This window comes from Dendrobates tinctorius, unplaced genomic scaffold (genome assembly GCF_039654945.1).
Source record: "Dendrobates tinctorius isolate UK_male_01 unplaced genomic scaffold, ASM3965494v1 ptg000083l, whole genome shotgun sequence".
Taxonomy (NCBI): Eukaryota; Metazoa; Chordata; class Amphibia; order Anura; family Dendrobatidae; genus Dendrobates; species Dendrobates tinctorius.
The window spans coordinates 17421821-17446147 of record NW_027361751.1 but is presented as its reverse complement, the minus strand read 5'-3'; the positions used below and the strand labels follow the sequence as shown (position 1 = coordinate 17446147).

At 48.9% G+C, this 24327-nt stretch overlaps 1 protein-coding gene and 1 pseudogene across 1 annotated transcript in view; one reads left to right on the top strand and one right to left on the bottom strand.

The window, feature by feature from the left end:
* The window catches only part of TENT2 (terminal nucleotidyltransferase 2), a 79850-nt gene that overhangs the window by 4166 nt on the left and 51357 nt on the right, over positions 1-24327 (bottom strand). Inside the window, exons 11-13 of the mRNA XM_073584169.1 lie at positions 21043-21179; positions 18383-18474; positions 10130-10209 (exon numbers count right to left, since the gene is read on the bottom strand). Of these exons, the coding sequence (XP_073440270.1) occupies positions 10130-10209; positions 18383-18474; positions 21043-21179 (309 nt within the window). The remainder of the gene's footprint in view (positions 1-10129; positions 10210-18382; positions 18475-21042; positions 21180-24327) is intronic.
* On the top strand, positions 11874-17149 carry LOC141097051 (uncharacterized; annotated as a pseudogene).

Here is a 24327-nt window from a genome sequence, read left to right as displayed (position 1 = left end):
CAGATAACATCTTTTCCGAGCCCGATTTCTCATCACTAATATTGAGTAATTAAGATTTAGGATTTAAGGGGATAAGGCGGCCCATAAGTTTGAGATCTCAGGAGCAGAGATCTCAAGCTGTGCATGCACCTCCTCCAGCGGCCATTTTGCCGAAGTCCACTGCAGTGAAAAAGAGGTGCAGTGTGGCGACTCCACTGACATTTTATGAAAAGCATGGGTCCCACCACAGCCTCGCACCGCCGAACATCCTCTTCTCTCCCAGCCCGGGGTCCGCAGCATCCCCACTCCTGCTGCCGCCGACAGCTTCGTGCAGCAGCGACCATGCCTCCTGGTTCCCTGCTCCACCACAGCCTCCCTAACCCCTGGTAAGCTACAATTGGATTATAACCCATATTTTCTCCACAGATTTTTTTGGGAAAAAAATTGTCTTATAATCCAAAAAATCCAGTAACCTAAACTGATTTTCTCTATAAACAAAGCATGTGAAATTCTTGGCTGCCCCCTCCATATCCCTTGCCAGACAGTAGGTGATCAGGATTCTCCCAGGAAATGTTCCCATGTTTCGGGTGGATATCTGATATAAGGCCCTTGGTGGAAAATCCTGTCCTACATTAGTCTTTTTAAGCGGGTTGGATGAGAGACTAATGGAGGAGAAAAAAGTGCATGTAGTATCTAATTTGTAAAGAACTGTACATGAAATTTTAATGGAAAATTAAAACAAGATTGTAACATGTCAAAGGGCAATAAAGACCTAGACTGTCTGCAAAGAAAAAAAAAGTTGCTTATTGATCGAAGGTTTAAATCAAGCTGCTATCTAAACTATAAGACAATGAAGGATTAAATAAGAAGGAAGTCATGGGAGAGCGTTCCAACATTAATGGGAATGTTATTTTAGCAGGTCTCCCATATTTTCTTAATAAAAGATTGGTCACAACATAGGGGTGCCTAGCTTTTTGGAGGTAGTAGCCCAGAGTGAGTGAATCAAGTCCAACCACAGTTTCTCTATTTCCATCTACCTAGAAAATGCTCTAGGAGCAGATCAGGCTGGGATGCAACCTAGAGGAGTCACACAATAGTATCTAATAATATCCGGTGCACCCTGTTCACTCCTCATTTTACCTGTTAACATACTTTTGATTTATAATTCTGTGCATTTGAGGGTCCAAATAAATTGGAAAATAGATGACCGAATACTTTTCAGCTCCTTATAAGGAACATTAATAGGCAGAGTTTCAAATAGGTCTAGAAGTTTAGGAGGTATAGCCATCTTAACTGCAGAGATTCTCACAAAATAGTGGCAGACGCTCCCATTTATCAAGTAGCTGTTTGAGTTTGTTGAACAAAGGAGGGTAATCTTGTTGTTGTAGAGACTTGTAAGTGGAGGTCAACTGGGTTCCCAAATAAGACATGGAGGAATCCTTCCATTTATAATTATAATTTTCCTTCAATGGGTTTAATGGACATAAACATTGAGAGGAAAGGCTTCCGTATTACCATTATTAATTCAGTAGCCCAATAGATAGCCAAATTGTCTTAGAAGTGCATGTAAGCTAGGAAGGGCAATATGTACAGGTGCTTCTCACAAAATTATATACCGTATTTTCCGGCGTATAAGACGACTTTTTAACCCCAGAAAATCTGCTTAAAAAAGTCGGGTGTCTTACGTGCCAGGTGCAGGCCAACCTCTGCATATAGTGGGGGAGTGGTCCCGATGACGAAGGGAGGGGGGTCGGCAGCGGCGGCTCCGAGATCTTGGGAGATGAGATCTGAATGAGCTCGCGCGGGCTCCAGCGGCCATTTTCCCGGAGGTCACCGCATCGCAGCAACGGAGCTGCCGGGGGCCTCCGGGCTTTGGGCATATGCCAGCGGAGCCCCAACGCAGGACGCAGAGCCCCCATGCTACACAAGAGGAGCCGCTGCCGACCCCCAGCACAGAGCCGCAGATAGCACCGCTGCCACCAATGAGGTAAAAGGGGGATGATAACTCCAGTTACATCTTCCCTGTGAGACGCCCCCCTCCCTTGGTCATCGGGACCACTCCCCTACTATATGTAGATTGCTCCGCACCCGCCGTATAAAATGACACACGGCATATAAGAAGACCCCCGACTTTTAAGATGATTTTCTATTTTCACTGGAAAAGTTGGGGGGTCGTCTTATATACCGGAAAATACGGTAATCAAAAAGTTAATTTATTTCAGTTCTTCAATACAAAAAGTGAATCTCATATTATATAGAGTAATTACAGAGTGATCTACTTCAAGTGTTTATTTTTGTTAGTGTTGATGATTATGGCTTACAGCCAATGAAAACCCAAAAGTCATTAACTCAGTAAATTAGAATACTTTATAACACCAGCTTTTGAGAAAAATGATTTTAAAATCCGAAATGTTGGCCTACTGAAATGTATGTTCAGTAAATGCACTCAATACTTGGTCGGGGCTCCTTTTTCATCAATTACTGCATCAATGCAGCGTGGCATTTATGTTAATGGTAAATTTATGTTGATATTTTTATAAATTAACGCAGAAAGTATCAGAAATTTGACTAAAATTTTTTTTATAAAAATTAGCAATTTTCAAACTTTCAATGATTATCCCTTTAATCCAGGTAGTCAGATCACACAATAGTCAAACAACATTTCCCTCATGTCTGCTTTACGTCACCAATTGTAAAACATCGTTTTATTTTGTTAGGATGTTTAAAAGGTTTAAAAAGGAGATTTTTTGTGTACTCACCGTAAAATCTCTTTCTCTTAGCCTTTAATTGGGGGACACAGAACCTTGGGTGTTATGCTGCTGTCCACTAGGAGGCGACACTATGCATAATCTAAAAAAGATTAACTTTGGCTCCTCCTCTGCAGTATACACCCCTGGACGGCGTCAGCCTTCTCCAGTTTTGTGCCAAAGCATAAGGAGGAACGTAACCAAATAACATAACCATGCCTGCAAGAAGGCTACTATGTACGAGCTCAAAGAACAATATGAGAACTCAACAGGAAACAACGGCCTGTAAGGGCAACAGGGTGGGAGCTGTGTCCCCCAATTAAAGGCTAAGAGAAAGAGATTTTACGGTGAGTACACAAAAATCTCCTTTACTCTGTCGCCTAATTGGGGGACACAGAACCTTGGGACGTCCCAAAGCAGTCCCTGGGTGGGAAGCAGTGGACGAATATTGTGCTGACAGTCCCCTAGACTTGGGGTACTGCCGCCAGCAGAACCAGTCTACCCAGGCTCGCATCCGCTGAGGACTGGGTATGAACACTGTAGTGTTTCGTAGACGTGTGTAGGCTAGTCCAAGTGGCCGCCTTGCACACTTGTTGTGCCGAAGCCTGATGCCGAATGGCCCAGGAGGCCCCTACTGCCCGTGTAGAGTGTGCCGTGATACCGGCCGGAAGAGGGGAACTGTTAAGTCGGTAGGCCTCATGTATGGTGGACTTGATCCACCTGGCAAGGGTAGCCTTGGAAGCCGGCAACCCCTTGCGACTACCTTCCGGAAGAATGAAGAGGGAATCAGATTTCCGGAAAGGTGCAGTCCTGGACACGTAAATCTGCAATGCTCTGACGAGGTCAAGCGTATGCAGAGCCTTCTCCACTCTATGAACCGGAACCGGGCAAAGGGAAGGCAGTGAAATCTCTTCATTAAGGTGAAAGTTGGACACAACCTTCGGAAGGAAGGATGGTACCGTGCGGAGAACCACCTTGTCCTGGTGAAAGGCTAGGAAAGGCCGTCTGCAGGAAAGTGCTGACAATTCCGACACTCTGCGTAACGAGGTGATCGCCACTAGAAAAACCACTTTCTGAGACAGAATGGAGAGTGGAACTCCTCTAAGAGGTTCGAAGGGTGGAGCTTGCAATGCTGTCAGGACCAGATTGAGGTCCCACGTATCCAGCGGACGTTTGTAGGGAGGAACCAATCGGGAAACTCCCTGGATGAAAGTCCTTACTTGCGGTTTAATAGCAATGCGCTTTTGAAAAAGGACTGAAAGCGCCGACACCTGACTCTTAAGCGAACTTAAGGATAGCTTGGCATCTAGGCCCGATTGAAGAAAACCTAGTACCTTCGGGAGGGAATAAGGGAGTGGGACTTGTCCATGAGATTCGCACCAAGAAAAGAAAGCTCTCCAGGTACGATAATAGAGCTTGGCGGAGGCAGGCTTCCTTGCCCTGATCATAGTTGCAATGACTGCCGGTGAAAAACCTGCCTGGGTTAGAATCCAGGTTTCAAGGGCCATGCCGTCAAATTGAGAGCCCCTGAATTCTGGTGGAAGAACGGACCTTGAGACAGAAGGTCGTGACGGTCGGGTAGACGCCAGGGGGCGTCTGCCGTAAGTTGGACGATGTCGGCGTACCAAGTATGTCTGGGCCAGTCTGGCGCGATGAGGATGGTCGGAACTCCCTCTTGCTTGATCTTCCTCACGACCCTGGCGATTAGGGGGAGGGGTGGAAAAATGTACAGGAGTCGGAACTGGGACCAGTCCTGGACCAGGGCATCCGCTCCGAGCGACCGCGGGTCGTGTGTCCTGGCCATGAAATTGGGAACCTTGGTATTGAGATGGGATGCCATTAGGTCCACATCCGGGGTTCCCCAGCGTTGACAGATCTGGTAAAAAAATCTCGGGATGGAGAGACCACTCCCCCGAGTCCATTCCTTGCCTGCTGAGGAAGTCGGCTTCCCAGTTTTCTACACCCGGAATGTGTACCGCAGAAAGTACCGATCTTGTGTCTTCCGCCCAGCGGAGGATATGAGCCACTTCTCTCATCACCTGGGCGCTGCGGGTCCCGCCTTGGTGGTTCACGTATGCCACAGCCGTGGCATTGTCCGACTGTATCCGTATGTGCGAGGCTGCAAGCAAGTGATGAAATGCTCTCAGTGCCAAGAGAATGGCCCTGATTTCCAGAACATTGATGGGCAATGTCACTTCCCTCGGTGACCACTTGCCCTGTGCCCTGTGATGTAGGTGCACCGCCCCCCAGCCAGTCAGGCTTGCATCGGTAGTCAGGATCTTCCATTGTCCTGAGAGGAATGGCTTCCCTCGTGTAAGCGAGTTTGGTTTGAGCCACCAATGCAGGGACCTCCTGGTTGATGACGTCAACCTGAACTCCCTGTCGAGGGAGAGAGGGTTCCTGTCCCAAGATCTGAGTATGGCTAGTTGAAGGACCCTGAGGTGAAACTGGGCAAATGGCACTGCCTCTATTGCTGCTGCCATCCTGCCGAGGATTCTCATGGCAAACCGGAGAGATCGAGGAGGACTGCAAAGGAGTGTGCGAACTCCCAGACGGATGGCCAGTGTCTTGTCCTTGGGAAGGAGCACCAGGCCCCTGGCGGTGTCGAATACCATTCCCAGGAATGTTAGAGTCCGAGTTGGGATGGTCGACGATTTCTGTAGGTTGACTAGCCATCCCAGGCGACTCAGAGTGTCTAGAGTGATTGAGACACTGACCTCGCAGTCTTTGAAAGTGGGAGACTTGACGAGGAGGTCGTCCAGGTACGGGACGACTAGGATGCCTCTTGAGTGCAGGACATCCATGGTGGCCGCCATGACTTTGGTGAACGTTCTTGGAGCCGTGGCGAGTCCGAACGGAAGGGCGACAAACTGGTAGTGGTTTTGGTTGACCGCGAACCTGAGAAACCTTTTTTGGGCGGGAGCAATTGGTATGTGGAGATACGCATCCTGCATGTCTATGGAGGCGAGGTATTCTCCCTGCTCCATGGATGCAATGATGGACCGGAGGGACTCCATGCGGAAATGACGGACCCGTACGTAATTGTTGAGCTGTTTTAGGTCCAGTATGGGTCGGACGCCGCCTCCTTTCTTGGGGACTACGAACAAATTTGAGTAGAATCCTCGGAATCTCTCGTTCGCGGGAACCGGCACCACAACTCCTGATTGAAGGAGAGGGGAAACCGCTTGGTGGAAAACACGAGCCTTTTCTGGTGGTGTTGGAGGAACAGAAAGGAAGAACCGGTTTGGTGAAACGGAAGTGAACTCTATCTTGTATCCGGAAGACACTATTTCCCTGACCCACCTGTCTTCTGTAATAGGCAGCCAGACTTGCTGAAAGAGTAAAAGTCGGCCGCCTACTGGTGGGGTGTCTTCCGGAGGTCTCGAGTCATGATGAAGTGAAGTTCTGAGGTTTTCCTCCCTTGGGTTTCGCTTGGCCTGCTTTTGACTGCCAAGCCCTGTCTGGTCGCTGCTGCGTCCGTGGGTTGTCTCTGCGTGGAGAACGGTTGCGGTTTTGCACTGGGCGCGAAACGGACCAGTCCGAGGAATTCCGAAAGGATCGGAATCGCGTCTGGTTTCTTCGTTTAAACGTGCGTTTCAGTTTTAGTTGAGGGAGAGAGGTACTCTTACCCCCAGTGGCATTGGTTATCATGGTGTCCAACTTTTCGCCGAAAAGTCTTCCAGTAAAATACGGACGACGCGTGAGGGACTTCTTTGAGGCCGCATCCGCTTTCCATTCTCGCAGCCAGAGGATGCGTCGGATCGTGATGGCGTTTGATGCTATTCCCGCTACACCTCTGGCGGAATCCAGGGCTGCATGAATCATGTAGTCTGCTACCACTGCCATCTGGACCGCTTGGTCCGAGAGTTCAGGATTTGAAGCCTGAAGACCCTCCTGTAGTTTTTTGGCCCAAGCCAGGATGGCCTTGGCTGCCCAAACTGAAGCAAACGCAGGGCCCAGAGAGGCGCCTGCCACTTCGAAAATAGAACGAGCCATGCGTTCTACTTGCCGGTCTGCTGCATCCCTGAGGGTTGAGCTATCCGGCAGAGAGAGTAAAGTCTGCGCTGCTAGCCTAGAAACCGGAGGGTCCACTTCAGGTGGATCTGTCCATTGTTTGGTGTCTTTCTGTGGGAAGGGGTACTTCGCTTCCAAATATTTGTGATTAGCGAATTTTGTATCAGGCTGCGCAAACTGTTTGGTAAGTATTTTCTCAAACTCATCCGTGATTAGGGAAGACCTTAGGTGGTTTTTGAACACTTTCGAAGCAAATCCTATGTTCTGGGACTTCCGGGGGAGACTCTGGAATTTTTAGCACCCAATGAATGGCAGAAATTATGTCCTCAACTAGCGCTGTATTGCTAGGGGGAGAAGGTACCACGGACCTGACCGTTTCATTATCTGAGTCGGGGTCACAGATGCCCTCCGAATCCTGTGCCTCGCTAAGGTGATCCCTGGAGGGCGACCTGGGGCGGGGGTCTTCTGTGGTGGGGGATCCCTGTGGTAAATTGCACTGTCTGTGGCAGGGGACTGCCCAGGAGACCTGTAATGACGCTGTCTCTCCCTAGAGGGCGACGACCTTGTGCTATAGTGCGACTCAGGTGATCGAGACCTGTGGGTCCGCTTACGTCTGTGAGAGTCGGAAGCAGCATGTTCCTGAGACAAGCTGTCCGTTTGCTGTGTACCGTCCATAGCCGGGGCCCGACTCTGCAGAGCTTGCAGTAATGTAGCAGTTAGGTTGTCTATGGACTGTGACATAGACTGAGACATCTGAGTTGCCCATTCCAGCGTGGCCTGTGACACTGAAGCGTCAGTAGGGACTCCCTGGGGTTCTGACCCAGAGTTCTGGATGCAGTCCCGGCAGTGCGGATACGTGCTGCCACTAGGGAGCGTGGCTTTGCAGGCTGTACAGAATGCATAGAAACATTCCTGCCTGGTTCTCTTCCTTGAGCCCGGCATAGTGCACAGAGGCTGGCTATAAGGGATCGTACAGGGGTGGCTACGCAGAGGGAACCCACAGAAAGCCTTATAGGAAGTATAGATTCACAGCTGAGTAATGAGAACCCAGCTGTGAGCTTACCCCACCGGTGTGCCCCTAGGTCCAGCGCCGACAGATCCCAGTTCTGTGCCCCCCGGAGACCGCTGTGATGCTCCTCTCCTGGATCTCATCCAGAAAAAATGGCCACCGGGGCTCTGAGGAGAGGGAGGAGGGGGCGGAGAGCTGAAAAGGGCGCGCTGGGCTGTGTAAAAAACGCGCCCTTTCTGCCTCAATCCGCCCCTTCTATGACACTCCAGCGTGTCATTTTGGTCATCCGGGGGGCGGGCCGGGGGGCGGGGAAAAGGCGGCAGCTTCAGCTAGGCCGAAGCAGCGGCCTAAATTAGAAGCCTGATGCCCAGAAGGGCTCCAGAGCGGCGCGGTAGTCTGGGGGGGGGGGGGGGGGGGGGGGCCGATTTGTACCAGACCCCCCCAGAATGGTCGACTGGATAGCGGTGGGGGTAGCATGGGTAGCGGTTTTTGTATTGGGGGCCCCTGAAGCGCTATGGAGCCGCTGCTGTTGCAGAGACAGGGACGCAGAAAAGCCCTGTCTCTGCTGTGCCATCCAGTCCGCACCCTCCCCCGCCCCAACAGGATCCCTCAGCCAGCCTGGGGTCCCTGGAAGCTGCGAAATGCTGCCTGATCTCCGACCCTACCTGAGGCGTCTCAACCTAATACCCCCTGCGGGGGATTAGGGAGGGTGCGTCTGTCACCGTCAGGGGGTCTTCATCCTCGCCTCAACCTCAACCCAGACCCCTTAAAGGGGTTGGGGAAGGAGGGGGGTCTCGACCTCGAACCAGGACCCGAGGGACTCGGGAGGGAGCGACATGGGGAAAAACCACCTCGACCTCAACCGGGTACCCCTAAATAGGGGACCGAGGAGGGAGCCATGCCGGGAGTCTCGCTGGAGACCCACTTTTCTTCATCTGTATTTCCGGTGAAAAAAAGGAAAAAAACGGAAGAAAAAAGGTGTGCCTCCTTGCGACACTAAGCAAAAACTGGAGAAGGCTGACGCCGTCCAGGGGTGTATACTGCAGAGGAGGAGCCAAAGTTAATCTTTTTCAGATTATGCATAGTGTCGCCTCCTAGTGGACAGCAGCATAACACCCAAGGTTCTGTGTCCCCCAATTAGGCGACAGAGTAATTGTAGCAGCAGTTGTTTCAAGGAAATTTACAAAAAGTTTTTCAGTTGATTTTGGGGGACTTAAATGTTATGAAATCCCCCAAAGTGACACCAGCACAAGTCAACGTATTCAATACTACTGTCAGGAAAAATGTTATTTTTACCACGTATATTTTGATAACAGGTCATTATAGCCGGCAGAGGGTATGTGTACACGTCGAGTAAAATTTCTGAAGCTCTTGGCAGGAAGCACGTAGTTGCAAAAAAAACGCATTTTCGCCCTGTGTTTTTTCCTGATTTGAGTGAAGTGAATGGTGAAAACCGCACACAGAATTGACATGCAGCAGATTTTCTGCACCAAATCTGCAAGTCAAAAAATACTTAACATGTGCATGACACTTTGTTTCTCACTTTGCGGGAATCAGGTTTTGTCACAAATTTGTGCAGAAAAAAAAAAAAACGACACAAACTTCCAAATCTGGAACGTGTGCACACAGACTTCGAGTATGTGCACACGTTGAGTAAAATTTTTGCTCTTCGAAGAAAAAACGCAGCTGCAAAAAAAAAAAAAAAAAGGGCATTTTTGATGAATGTTTTAATGTGTTCGACAGCAGCAACTCAGGGGTTAAAAAGCCATGGCAGATGCTAACACCATGACAGCTGCTGCATTTTCACCCGTTAGGCATGCTATTGTCTGATAAGTGAGGTCAGTAAAAAGACGTATTGGTGGCTACTAAGGGGTTAATAAATAAAAATGTTTTAAACATTCTTACCATTTTTGTCATCATTTGCATATCAGTAACATGTCGATTAATCATGTGATTTTCAATAACTCCACCACTTTTCAATGTCGAGGAGTGTGTGTGTATATTTTATGAAGAATGAGGCCTACAATGCATAAGGTCAGGTTCAGACACAGACTGGAGGTAGTGCTGCAACACAAAACGCATGCACTAAAAAAAAAAAAAAAAAAAAAGTTGCATCAAACCCTCAGAGGGAAAAGAAGTTGCTGCTCTGTTAACATGACGTCAGCAGGGGTAGTTGAAATGCTGGCAGGGGCGGTCTGTGACACACTGTGCCAGGGAAGAAAGGCGCCATGCACAACAGGCAGGTAGGTAGAAACTACCTACCAGTTTGAGTTTATCCACTTTTTTTTTTTAAATCCCAGATAACCCCCCCTTTAACTACAGTTGTGCAGTGTGAATGCAATTGACAAAATCGACATACCAATTCTCCCAATAATCTTACCTTCATGAATTCCTCCTGAATGATGTCAAATTTCTGCTTTTCATGTACCGCTCTAGCAGTGTTCGTCCTATCGAATGGCTCTATACAAGGAAACATACACTTAAAATCATTTTCAAATAAACTGACATGTAAAACCATGTATACACAAGTCCAGACAGCACAACTCCCAGCATTGAGCCAGGGTCCATGTTCTAGTAGAGCTGGCCATTTTCTCAGTAATGATAGAGCAGCACTCCAAAACAAGCAGCTTTGCCGCAAAAAAGAGGGATTTTGGGTTCTTACCGTAAAATCTCTTTCTTGGAGCCTTCATTGGGGGACACAGAATACCATGGGTGTATGCTGCTGCTGCTAGGAGGCTGACACTATGCAAAACAAGAAAATTAGCTCCTCCCCGGCAGTATACACCCACCGACAGGCACCAAGCACCTCAGTTGGTGAAAAAGCAGTAGGAGAAGCAACCAAAAACAATGAACATATGTACCAACCGAACAAGGGACTCGAAGACCCTGCACGGTACAACTTAAACAGGGAGGGTGCTGTGTCCCCCAATGAAGGCTCCAAGAAAGAGATTTTACGGTAAGAACCCAAAATCCCTCTTTCTTTATCGCCTTATTGGGGGACACAGAATACCATGGGACGTTCCAAAGCAGTCCCGAGGGTGGGAACAGCAATAAAAGGAACGACAGAAGGAAGGGCTTAGGTCGGCCGGTGCGCGACCGCCGCCTGCAGAACCTTCCTACCAAGAGCTGCATCAGACGAGGCCTGGGTATGAACCCTGTAGAACCTCGCAAAGGTGTGCAAAGACGACCAGGTCGCGGCCCTGCACAGTTGTGAGGCCGAAGCCTGGTGTCGCACAGCCCAAGAAGCCCAAACAGCCCGGGTGGAGTGGGCTTTCACTCCCGGAGGGGGCCATTTCTCCTGAAGTCGATAGGCTTCCAGGATGGTAGACCGAATCCAGCGAGCAATTGTGGATTTGGAGGCCGGAAAACCTTTCCGGCAACCCTCAGAAATGAGAAGCAGGGAATCAGATTGGCGAAAAGAAGCGGTCCTGGCAAGGTAAACACGCAAGGCTCTCACTACGTCCAGTTTGTGGAGCGACTTTTCCAGAGGATGAGCAGGCGTAGGACAAAACGATGGAAGGACGATATCTTCGTTAATGTGAAAGGGAGATACCACTTTTAGAAGGAAGGAAGGAACTGGCCTGAGAACAACCTTATCTTGGTGGAGGGTAAGGTACGGAGAACGACAGGATAAGGCCGCCAGCTCAGAAACTCTCCAGATGGAAGTAATGGCGATTAGAAAAGACACCTGCCATGAAAGAAAAGACAGAGGGATGTCCTGGATTGGTTCGAATGGTGCCTTCTGGAGGGCGCCAAGAACAAGATTGAGATCCCATGGATCTATCGGAGAATGATGAGGAGGAGCCACATGGGCGACTCCTTGGAGAAAAGTCTTCACTTGCGGTAAGGAAGCTAGATCCTTCTGGAAGAGGATTGCTAGGGCAGACACCTGGCCTTTGAGAGTACTGAGGGATAGGCCCGCATCCAAACCAGATTGGAGGAAACGAAGAATGGATGGAATGGAGAATGACAGTGGAAGAACCTCGTTATCATCGCTCCAACGGAAAAAGGCCTTCCAGTACCTATGGTAAATGCGGGAGGAAGCTGGCTTCCGAGCCTTGATCATGGTCTGAATGACCCGGCTGGAAAACCCTGAATCCTTCAGAATTGCACCCTCAACGGCCATGCCGTTACACTCAGAGACTGAGAATGCTGGTGGTAACGAGGGCCTAGCGGGAGAAGATCTGTACGGTCTGGAAGCCTCCAGGGGACGACCACGAGCATGTTCACCAACTCCGCGTACCAAGGGCGTCTCGGCCAGTCTGGAGCCACTAGGATGACTGGAATGCCCTCTGACTATCTTTTTGACCACTCTAGGAATGAGGGCAAGGGGAGGAAACAGGTAAGGCAGCTGGAACTGGGACAACGGAATTACTAGGGCGTCGCAACCGACGGCTAGAGGATCCCTGGACCTGGCTACAAAGTGAGGAACTTTGTTGTACATCCGAGATGCCATGAGATCGACGTCCGGGGTGCCCCAACGCTGGCATATCTGACTGAAGACTGTGGGATGAAGGGACAATTCGCCTGACGCTAGACCTTGGCGACTCAAGAGTCGGCTGCCCAATTTTCCACCCCTGGAATGTGAACAGCGGAGATCGCCGGAACGTGACGCTCTGCCCAGCGCAGCATCCTTGCCACTTCGGACATTACCTGCCTGCTGTGAGTACCGCCCTGGTGGTTTTTGTACGCCACAGCCGTGGCGTTGTCTGACTGAATGCGGACTGGTTTGCCTACGAGGAGATGCTGCCAACGAAGGAGAGCAAGGAGGATTGCCCTGATCTCCAGAAGGTTGATGGGCAGAAGAGTCTCCTAGGCGTTCCAGCGCCCTTGGGCCGTTTTCTGATGGTAAACCGCCCCCCATCCTAGGAGACTGGCATCGGTGGTGAAGACCTGCCACCGAGGCGGAAGAAAAGACCTTCTGCGGAGAACTGACGCCGGCAATGCCCACCAAGTCAGCGATTATCTGACTCTGAGCGGAAGAAGAATGGGGCGGTCCAGAGAAAATGAGGTCTTGTCCCAGACTGACAGGAGGAACAGTTGGAGAGGGCGAGAGTGGAATTGTGCGAAGGGCACTGCTTCCATGGAAGCTATCATCTTCCCCAGGACCCTCATGCAGGACCGAAGGGACTTGATCCTCGAGCGTTGTAGAGACTGGATCCTTTTGGAAAGGGTTGAAAACTTGTCCCTCGGTAGAAACACCCGGGCTAGATTCGTGTCGAACTCCATGCCCAAAAAAAGTCAGACGCTGGGTAGGGCGCAGGATGGACTTCTCCTCGTTGACTATCCATCCGAGGCGGCTGAGGGCATCCGAGGTTATCTGAAGACTGTGAAGACAGTCTTGGCGGGACGAACCCTTGATCAGGAGATCGTCCAGGTAAGGAATGATAAGAATCCCTCTGGATCGAAGGATGGCCGTGACTGTTGCCATCACCTTTGTAAAGACACGGGGAGCGGAGGCTAGTCCAAAGGGGAGGGCCGTGATGCCGTAGAGAAATGGGGATGTGGAGGTAGCCATCCTGTATGTCCACAGAGCAGAGAAACTCTCCGGATCTTCACGTGGCGATTGAGCAACTTGAGGTCCAAAATTGTACGAAGAGAGCCGTCCTTTTTCGGGACTACGAAGATTCGAGTAGAACCCTAAAAACCGTTCGTTTGCAGGAACGGGAACGATGACCCCTAATGGATAATCATGCGTCTTTGAAAGAGGAAAGTCTGCCTCCCACCCTGGAAGATTTCCAGGTGGGGGTGACCCGTCACTTAGATGAAAATCTGCCGGATCGGGAGCCTGAGGACCTGGAGGGCTGACCTCTGGATCTCCAGCGGGGAGCTGGCTTATAAGAAGGCTTTCTCCGATCTCTGGAAGCAGGATGCCGGTACTGCTGGGATGAACCTTCTGCGGGAGAGGAGGGGCGAAAGGACCTAAATGGCAGAGAAGCCTTCCTGTTAAAGAACCTCTTAGGGCGGGACTGGGGAAGGGAAATGCTCTTTCCACCAGTGGCATCAGAGATTCGCATTCCACGACTTCAACCAAAGAATGCGGCGTATGGCTACTATGTTGCTGTTAGCTCTTGCTACGCACCCAGCCGCGTCCAAGGAGGCAGCCAAAAAGGTATTTGCCCGCATGACTAAATTGGTGTGCTAAATCCGCCAGCTCGTCCTGAGGGGCTGCTGCTGAAATGAGTTTGCGCAGAATATTTGCCCAAGCCGAAATGACCATCGCCACCCAAGCGGAGGCGACGATAAAACAGAGGGGAGCGTCGGATGCCTCAAAAATTGACTTAGCCAACAACTCTATTTGCCTGTCTGTTGGATCTTTAAGAGAAGCTCAGTCCGGAAGGGAAAGAACCGTCTTAGAGGAAATCCGAGAAACTGGTGGATCTACGTCGAGAGCTTTGGTTCCTTTCGTGACTAGATCTGCATCGAAGGGATATAGTACATCTGAGTACTTGCGGCCTGAAAATCGTTTCTCAGGATGTTGCCAGTGATTGGCTAAGGAAGTGTCGAACTCTTTGTGATTAGGACAGGTTCGAGATGGAGGCCTCGCTTTCTTAAAGGAAACAGGGCATTCCTGAGGGGGTGCCTTATCCTCCATCTTGAGAGTTTGGAATATAGCCGATATGAGACTATCTACCATATCCCGAGTTCTAGCTATGTTGTCCGCTTCTGAGTCAGATCCAAATTGGGAATCATCGTCTGACCTAGGATCGTCTGTTGAGGATGGAGACAAAGAGCGTAGCCTGGGAGAAGCGGAGGGACCGTGCGAACTGGAAGAAGAGCCAGACAGGACCCGCTTCCTAGAGCCCCTACCCGGCTCGTCCGTCTGAGGGTCGCGGTCAGGCGTTGGCGACTCACCGTGAGAGGCGGTCGGCGCACAGGTGGCTGCAGATAGCTGGGGTAACCGCTCTAAGACCTGGACCAGAGATTGAGACACTTTCGTGAGATCAGAGACCGACCGAGACCGCCACGGCCCACTCAGGGGGTGGGGTGCTCTCAACCCGGGGCTCGGAGTGCTCCTGAGAGGCAGACATGGAGGAAGGGCAGCAGGACGGACAGAAGGGAGACGACTGACCTGATACCCACTTCTTTTTACGCCGCGCGCAGGCGTAGTGAATAGCGGTGGGTCCTAGAGCAGAGAGCCCCTGCAGGATTGGGCATATGTCAAAGGGGTAGAAACACTGCCTGATGTGGAACTGCGGATGGGAGCTAATTCTATCGTCAGCTGAAGCAGCGCCGAGCCTACCGAGGTTCAGATGCAGAAAAACCAGCGTTGTGTCCCCCAGGAAGAAATCTTGTGAAGAGAGAGGCAGGAAGAGACGCTAGCGGTGGGCGGGGCTTAATCGCCAAGCCCTGATTGGAAGAGGACCGAGGAGGGGGCACGGTAAATGTCCCACTGACAGGGCTGAAGAGAAAGCAGCCCTGTGATATGCTGTAAAAGTGCGCGAAGAAAGCGCGCGCAGAGAGAGGGGAGAAGCTTCCTTAACTTTTTTTTTTTTTTGTATGAAAACGAAAGTGAAAGTGCTCCCTCTGCCCTCATGAGCAACGGCGCGCCCAGAGCAAAGAAACCACAGGGACCGGGAGGCCACAGGGACAGGGCAGCCACTGGGTAGGATGCTGCCTGTGGCGGCCACCGCTGAACCCCCCCGGTGATAAGCGCGTCTAACAGCGCTTGGAGAAGGAAAACTGGCGGGAAATTCAAAAAGGGGTACTGATCCTGATAGCGTGGTGCAGGGCTGTATTTTAATATAGAGCAGTACTGGCTGTAACGCTGCAGGGCTAGGGTCCATATTTGAGAGCGGGGCTGGAGGGGACATCTGGATCCGCTTACCTGACGTCCTTGTGGAGGATGACCGCAGGGGCCCACGATAGCCAGCAGGCCGCTGGGAGAAACGATCCTCAGTACCCGCACTATGTCCGTATGGTGCAGAAGATGGCCAAGGTAGGGGAAACGTCACCGCTGGCGACCGCCGTCTTCCTCTCAGCCCTGTCCCGGGAGAGGGGTGAGGAGGGTACTCGGCTAGGACCGGCCACCGTTATAAGCCCATAGCACCGGAGGGTGATAGGGGAAGGTCCTGCCTGCGGTCCTGAGAGTTGCGATGTGGGCAATACCACATTGCTCGCTCAGCCGCATTAATAGGAAAAGCAGGATGAACTCACATCCCGTTTCCTGATGCTGTATCTGAAAAAGAAAGGGGAAATCATTAAAAAACACAACTAAAACCTGAAAAGAAAAGGATTAAATGCGGATCTGGGGAGATCCCGGTCCGCCTCCTACAGACACTAAGCACAAACTGAGGTGCTTGGTGCCTGTCGGTGGGTGTATACTGCCGGGGAGGAGCTAATTATCTTGTTTTGCATAGTGTCAGCCTCCTAGCAGCAGCAGCATACACCCATGGTATTCTGTGTCCCCCAATAAGGCGATAAAGAAAGACTGATTGCATTGGATACAGATCCATAAAGACACGCTGCATTCATGGACATATTTCTTGTGAACACAATATTTCAGGCTATAAAATCCTTGTCAGACAGGAGAGTGATGCGGTACATCAGAAGATAACAGGAGAGAGTGGCGCGGTACATCAGAAGATCACAGGAGTGGCGTGGTACATCAGAAGATCACAGGAGAGTGGCGCGGCACAAAAGAAGATCACAGGAGAGAGTGGCGCGGCACAAAAGAAGATCACAGGAGAGAGTGGCGCGGCACAAAAGAAGATCACAGGAGAGAGTGGCGCGGCACAAAAGAAGATCACAGGAGAGAGTGGCGCGGCACAAAAGAAGATCAAAGGAGAGAGTGGCGCGGCACCATCAGAAGATCACAGGAGAGAGTGGCGCGGTACATCAGTAGATCACAGGAGAGAGTGGTGCGGTACATCAGAAGATCACAGGAGAGAGTGGTGCGGTACATCAGAAGATCACAGGAGAGAGTGGCGCGGTACATCAGAAGATCACAGGAGAGAGTGGCGCGGTACATCAGAAGATCACAGGAGAGAGTGGCGCGGTACATCAGAAGATCGCAGGAGAGAGTGGTGCGGTACATCAGAAGATCACAGGAGAGAGTGGCGAGGTACATCAGAAGATCACAGGAGAGAGTGGCGAGGTACATCAGAAGATCACAGGAGAGAGTGGCGAGGTACATCAGAAGATCACAGGAGAGAGTGGCGAGGTACATCAGAAGATCACAGGAGAGAGTGGCGAGGTACATCAGAAGATCACAGGAGAGAGTGGTGCGGTACATTAGAAGATCACAGGAGAGAGTGGCGCAGTACATCAGAAGATCACAGGAGAGAGTGGCGCGGTACATCAGAAGATCACAGGAGAGTGGCGCGGCACTTCAGAAGATCACAGGAGAGAATGGCGCAGTACATCAGAAGATCATTGTCCCTTCACTGAATCGGCATAGTGGGCGAGTTTGCACGTATGCAGAAAATTTCTGCATGAAAACCGGACTCCTTCCCAGAAAACTCGTGTTTTTTCCCGGAGCGGCCCCAGTCTCATAGAAAATAGTTAGAAATGCGAATTTTTCCGCGAAATTAATGAGCATGCTGCGTTTTTTTTACCGTGATGCATTTTTTCGTGGAAAAAAACGCATCAATATGCACAAAAAGTGCAGAATTCATTAAAATGAATGGGATACTACTTTTAAGCGATTTTTAAGCGTTTTTGCCAGTAAAAACGCTTAAACATGAAAAAAACGCTTACGTGTGCACACACCCTAAAGCCCCCGTCACACAAAGCGATCTCGCTAGCGAGATCACTGCTGAGTCACAAGTTTTGTGACGCAACAGCGATCTCACCAGCGAGATCGCTGTGTGTGACAGCCATCAGTGACCGGCCCCCTTGCTGGGTATCGCTGTGGAAATCTCTGGACATTTTTGGGGTCGCTGGTCTCCCGTTGGCCAGCACGCATCGCTGCGTGTGGCAGGCAGGAGACCAGCGAGCAGGAGCTGGTAACTAAGGTAAACGTCGGGTTTCTAAGGGGCGTGCAGCCCCTAGAAACCTGATGTGTACCTTAGTTACCAGCGCGCTGATGCAGGGAGCTGGTAACCAAGGTACACATCGGGTTTCTAAGTGAAGCACGCCCCTTAGAAACCCGATGTGTACCTTAGTTACCAGCTCCCTGCATCAGCGCGCTGGTAACTAAAGTACACAGTGACGCCGCGCGCTCGGCGTCGCTGGTGCTGATCGCTGGTGAAGCTGCCTGTTTGGCAACTCACCAGCGATCATGTAGTGACACCAGCGATCCTGACACATTGATATCGTTGTCGGGATCGCTGGTGAGTTGCTATGTGTGATGGGGCCCTAAGACTCAGACCATCTATTTTGGCATCTTCAGCTCTGTGCCGCTGTGATAATAGACTACAACCATTGTCTGGGTTCTGCAGTTTGATTGTGGGATAAGATTACACTGGATTATTTCTAGTCTGTAGAGAGGAGCAAAAAGATTCAAACTCCCCTGGTCTGGTGCCCAGTTTGTTCCTTCATGGCAGCTTAACAAGGGCAGTGTTCTGCGCCAGGAATAGTGTGACACCCTGGGCGACTCTTGGTCTCACGTGTGAAAACTGCGGGGGCCTAGTAAGCAGCAGCCCCTTTATCTGACATGTATTATGGTAATTAGGAGGCATGGCTTTCCTACCTTCTACACAGATGAATTTGTTCCTCCATTCAATGCCTTCTGTCCGTTGCATGGCTTTGCCTTCGCGAACTGAAATCATCTTGCTTTTCCAGCTAATAGAGAAATGTTGCATTACTAAGGGGTGGCACAGACTGAACCCTTCTCCAGAATTAACCTTAGTCCTAACTGGAACAAGGAAACAATCCTGGCAGGAAGGCGTACAATACAAAATATGCAATAAAGACCTACATAATTATGGCTTATTAAAAAAAAAAAAAAAAAGTCTTCATTTGCATCTCTGCACTTTTCAGAAATGCAAACAACTATGATTTTGCACGACTGCATTAAGCTCTGCAACCCCAGCATTCCTAAAGTGAATGGTGATGGCCTGTTTAACCCCATCGTGACATGCACCGTACTAGTACTGCGCTGCAGGAGGTGCGACCGTACCGAGAGCAGTACTACTACGGCGCCACTATCGCGCAGCCTCACACTGAGCGTCTCGGCGATCGTGTGCGGGTGTCAGCTGTATGTGACAGCTGACACCCCGCAGCAACGCCCACGATCGGTGCTAGCACCGATTGTCGGCATTTAACCCTTCTGATACCGCTGTCAGTAGTGACAGCAGCATAGAGAAGCATCGAGGAAGGAGGGGGTTCCCTGTGCGCTTCCATCAGAACAACGCGATGCGATCGCGTTGTTCTGATGGTCTCCATGGAGACCCTCAGCTCCAAGATAGCCGCGGGGTCTGCAAGGAAGGTGGCTTGTGAGCGCCTGCGCTGAGATAACAGCGTGCCTCCTTCCCTGCCTGTCAGATCCTGATCGGATATTCTGCAGTGCAGTGTCACATCAGCGATCTGACATTATATAGTGATGTCCCATACTGGGACAATGTAATAAAGTAAAAAAAATATTTTAATGTTTAAAAATATTTTTTTTTTTTTATTCCCCAAATAAGAAATATTTTACCAATAAATACATTTATGTAAAAAACAAAAACAATAGAAGTACACATATTTGGTATTGGCGCGTCTGTAACCACCCGACCTATAAAACTGTCCAACTAGTTAACCCTGTCAGTGAACACCGTAAAAAAAAAAAAAAAAAAAAAAAAACGAGGCAAAAATCAATGCTACATCATACCGTCGAACAAAAAGTGCAACAAAACACGATTAAATAAAACGGATGTAAATAAAAATGGTACTGCTGAAAACATCTTTTCCCACAAAAAAACAAGCTGCCATATGGCTCCATCAGCAGAAATTTTTTTTAAAAAGTCATAGCTTGCAGAATAAAGCAATGCAAAAACAATTATTTTTTCTATAAAATAGTTTTTATTTTGTGTAAGGGGCCAAAAACCAAAAAAAGAAAGAAAGAAATTGGATATCGCTGAAATCGTACTGACCTGAAGAATAAAGCTGCTTTACCAATTTTGCCACATGCAAAAAAAACAAAAAAAAAAAACAATTCCTGAATTCATGCTGTCTCCCACAAATCGGAATAGAATGCGATCAAAAAAATGTCATTTTGCCCGAAAATGGTACCAATAGAAAACATCAACTAATCTCGTAAGAAAACAAGCCCTCACATGACTGTCGGCCGAAATATGAAAAATTATAGCTCTCAAAATATGGTGACACAAAAACTAGTTTTCACAATAAAAGGCGTCTTATTATGTGACAGCAGCCAAACATAAAAACCCAATATAAATCCGGTATCGTTGTAACTGCACCGACCCGAAGGATAAAGTCGCCTAATCACTTATACCGCACGAGGAAAGGCATAAAAAAAATAGAAACAATTATTCACATGCTGCTAATCTTTTCATTCTGCCTCTCAAAGATCGCAGTAAGGCAGTAAAGTATTTCTAAAGTCTTTTCACTATTCGATGGGGCGGTAGTTTCCCCAGACTAGTCAGCCCACTTAGATGTTATCTTGCCCCTGTGGGCGTGATAACTAGTTCTATACATATCTCGCGCATGCGCGTGGCTTCTTTCCCTTGTTGCATTCATCCTCTGAAACTGGATGTACGTGTCCTGGCTTCAGAAAGGCGCCCTGATCAGAAGTCTCCTGCACTTCCGATCACGCGCAGTGTGCACCTCTCTGAAGCCGGGACGCATACATCGAGCTTCAGAGGATGAATGCAGAGAGGGAAAGAAGCCACGCACATGCGCGAGATATATATAGGACTAGTGATGACACCGGTGCTGGTAAAGTTATGTTATCACGCCCACAGGGGCAAGATAACATCTAAGTGGGCTGACTAGTCTGGGGAAACTAACGCCCCATTGACTAGTTAAAAGCCCTCATTTACATATCAAACGCACTTTGGAAATACTTTTTCTAAAGATCAGTTTGTGTGTAATGTAATAATGGGACTGATAGGCAGGGAATTTAGCTATGCAGACAATTGCTGGTGGTTCTAGGGGCACCTGACATGTTCCCTTTAAAATAAGTCAACCCTTATTAAGGAGCCCTAGTCACCCATCAGTGGAAAGTACAACCATAAATGAACACTTACCAGTGCTCCTGAAGCTGTCACTGACAAAAAGGATTGGGTTTTGTTTTAATAATCTACATCAAATTCCAAAACAATCGCACTTTCCAACACGAGACGTAACTGGCATTCTATAGTGGAGGTTTACTCCATTGTAGTAGATGGAAATATTTACTTCACTTACTCAAATTCTATGGCAAAGTATTTCAAGAACCCCACAAGAAGGTCGCCTAGGCTCGATGAATTTTTGGACACATATTGAGGGATATTACGAGGAGCATGGTGGACAAGGTGCAACTGCATAGCAGGGTTAAAACATTCCTGTCAAGGAGAAAAAAAAAAAACAAACAAAAAACTATAGCGTATATGTAATGTGAAATGCTACATACATTACAGGGCATTTGGGAAGCAGTTTCGCTATGGAGACAAAGCAAGGCCAATTAAAGGTGTATGAAAAACTGATTTTACACCCAAAGTTGTGCCAGTGCGCAACCAGCGACTCTTCGCTGCATCACACCATCAGACACAACACTGGGCAGAAGTCTCAGCTTTGCCTGTAGTATTTCTTTGACTATGCTCAAAATATCCACTACTCTGTTCAAGGAGGTCATGCTCGCCATTAAAGGGGGTATTCCCGTTTCCAAAATCCTATCCCAATATGTAGTAGGTATAATATTATTATTATTATTATTATTAATAGCACATACCTCCAATTAGAAATGTAGTATAGTTCTTCTGATTCACTACGTCTCTTTCCTCATATGCAGGCCTTTATGTATCCATGGTTACGATCGCTGATATACTGACAGCTAGATGTTAGTGGTTGTAACCATGGATACCTAAGCTACAGCAATGCCTCCACATTCAGTAATTGAATTGGCTTATCAGAAAAACTATACTACATTTCTAATTGGAGGTATTTGCTAATATTATTATACCTTCTACATATTGGGATAGGATCTTGGAAATATCCCTTTGACTTCCATCCAATTCATTGCTACAGTGGATGGATGAATGAATGAGACTGCTGCATATATGCTTGTGCCATCCATGGTATTATAGCCTGATATTACAGGCACATGGAATCTCACCAATTACAAGAACACAGCAATGATTTCTGAGACTGATGACTATGCATCACGTCAATACCTTCATGTAGTCATTGTTTCGGAGAAATGGCTTTTTATATCTTAGTAAGAAGTTGTGATTGTGCACAATTAAAGGGAATTTCTCTACAGGTTTTTGCTTCCCCATCTCATGGCATCATGATGTAGGGGCTGAGAACCCAATACAGCTTAAGTGTTATTTTGATAAAATGACTTTTCTCTGCTGCAGATCTAGCAGTTCTCTAAATGCTAAGCTCTGTATAACTCCGCCCACAACACGATCAATCTGTGATTAAGGCGGGGTCATACAGAGCTCATGAATATGCTTGACTATGTGGCAGCAGGGTTACTAGTCCCATAATGATAATCACCTGCTGACAAAACAATGATTCTATGAAAACTACAGAAAGCAGCCCAGTAAGTGACACCGCTGGAATCTCTTGTCTCTGTTATGCTGCTGTCAGATAGATGGCAAAACCTGGTAACTGATTACCTTTAACCCCTTTCCTACAATGGACGTAATATTCCGTTCATGTGACCTGGGACCTAATTCCCATGGACGGAATATTACGTCTAATGCGATCAGCTGCGCTCACGGGGGAGCGCAGCTGATCGCGGCCGGGTGTCAGCTGATTATCACAGCTGACACCCGGCACAATGTGTCAGGGGCGGTCACGGACCGCCCCCGACACGTTAACCCCTGGCACACCACGATCAAACACGATCTCGGTGTACCGGGGGTTAAAGGGAAGCATCAGCAGGGAGGGGGCTCCCTCTGTGCTTCCCTGAGCCCCCCACAGCAGCGCAATGTGCAGCGCTGCTGCGAGGGGCTCCTTCCCTGCAGGTCCCCGAATCCAATATGGCGACGGGGACCTTCAGAGAGCAGGCAAGGAGGAAGCCTGTGTAGTGCCTGTGACAGATTGCTGATCTGTCACAGTGATCTGTGATGTGACAGATCAGCGATCTGTCACAGGACAGTGATATCCCACCTGAGACAATGTAATAAAGTTAAAAAAAAAAAAGTGTAAAAATAATTTTTTAAAAATTGCTAATTTAAAAAAAAAAAAAATTCCCTAATAAATTCATTTTTTTGGAAATAAAAAAAAAAGGCAAACAATAAAAGTACACATTTGGTATCGCCGCGTCCGTAACGACCCGCCCTATAAAACTGTCCCATTAGTTAACCCCTTTAGCGAACCCCTTAAAAAATAAAAAACGAAGCAAAAAATAATGATTTATTATCATACCGCCAAACAAAAAGTGCAATAACGCGCGATCAAAAAGACGCATATAAATATCCATGGTACCATTGAAAAAGTCATCTTGTCTCACAAAAAAACGAGCCACCACACAGCATCATCAGCAAAAAAAAAACAGGATTTTTGGGTTGCTTACCGTAAAATCTGTTTCTCGGAGCCTTCATTGGGGGACACAGAGACCTTGGGTGTATGCTGCTGCCACTAGGAGGCTGACACTATGCACAAAAAAAGATAGCTCCTCCTCCGCAGTGTACACCCCACCAACCGGCAGAGAATTCCTCAGTTAGTGAGAAAGCAGTAGGAGAAGTAACAGAATAGGTTGACAACATAAACAACTCAACTGTAACCATTCAACCAAAGTAAGAACAGGAGCTGTAAAACATGGGAGGGTGCTGTGTCCCCCAATGAAGGCTCCGAGAAACAGATTTTACGGTAAGCAACCCAAAAATCCTGTTTTCTCGTTCGCCTTATTGGGGGACACAGAGACCTTGGGACGTCCCAAAGCAGTCCCTGGGGTGGGAAACAAACTTCCATCAGGCCAGCGGACTCATCACCGCGGCCTGCAGAATCCGTCTACCTAGGCTGGCGTCCGCCGAAGCGTAGGTGTGGACTCTGTAGAATTTCACAAACGTGTGAACTGATGACCATGTTGCAGCTTTGCAAAGCTGCAGTGCGGAAGCTCTGTGGCGCACCGCCCAGGAGGCACCCACTGCTCGAGTAGAGTGGGCCCTGATACCCGGAGGGGCTCCGCGACGCTTAACACGGTAGGCTTCCAGGATAGCCGATCTGATCCAGCGAGCAATGGTGGCTTTTGACGCCTGGTGACCTTTCCGCGCTCCATCAGGGATAATGAAAAGAGACTGTCTTTCGCAAGAAAGTCATCCTAGACAGATAGACTCTTACCGCCCTAACCAGGTCCAGCTTGTTCAAGGACCGCTCTCGGGGATGAGTTGGATTCGGACAAAAGGACGGGAGCACGATATCCTCGTTGAGGTGAAACGAGGACACCACCTTCGGAAGGAACGAGGGCGGAGGCCGCAGAACTACCTTATCCTGGTGGAGAACCAGAAAGGGAGAGCGGCACGAAAGAGCTGCCAATTCCGA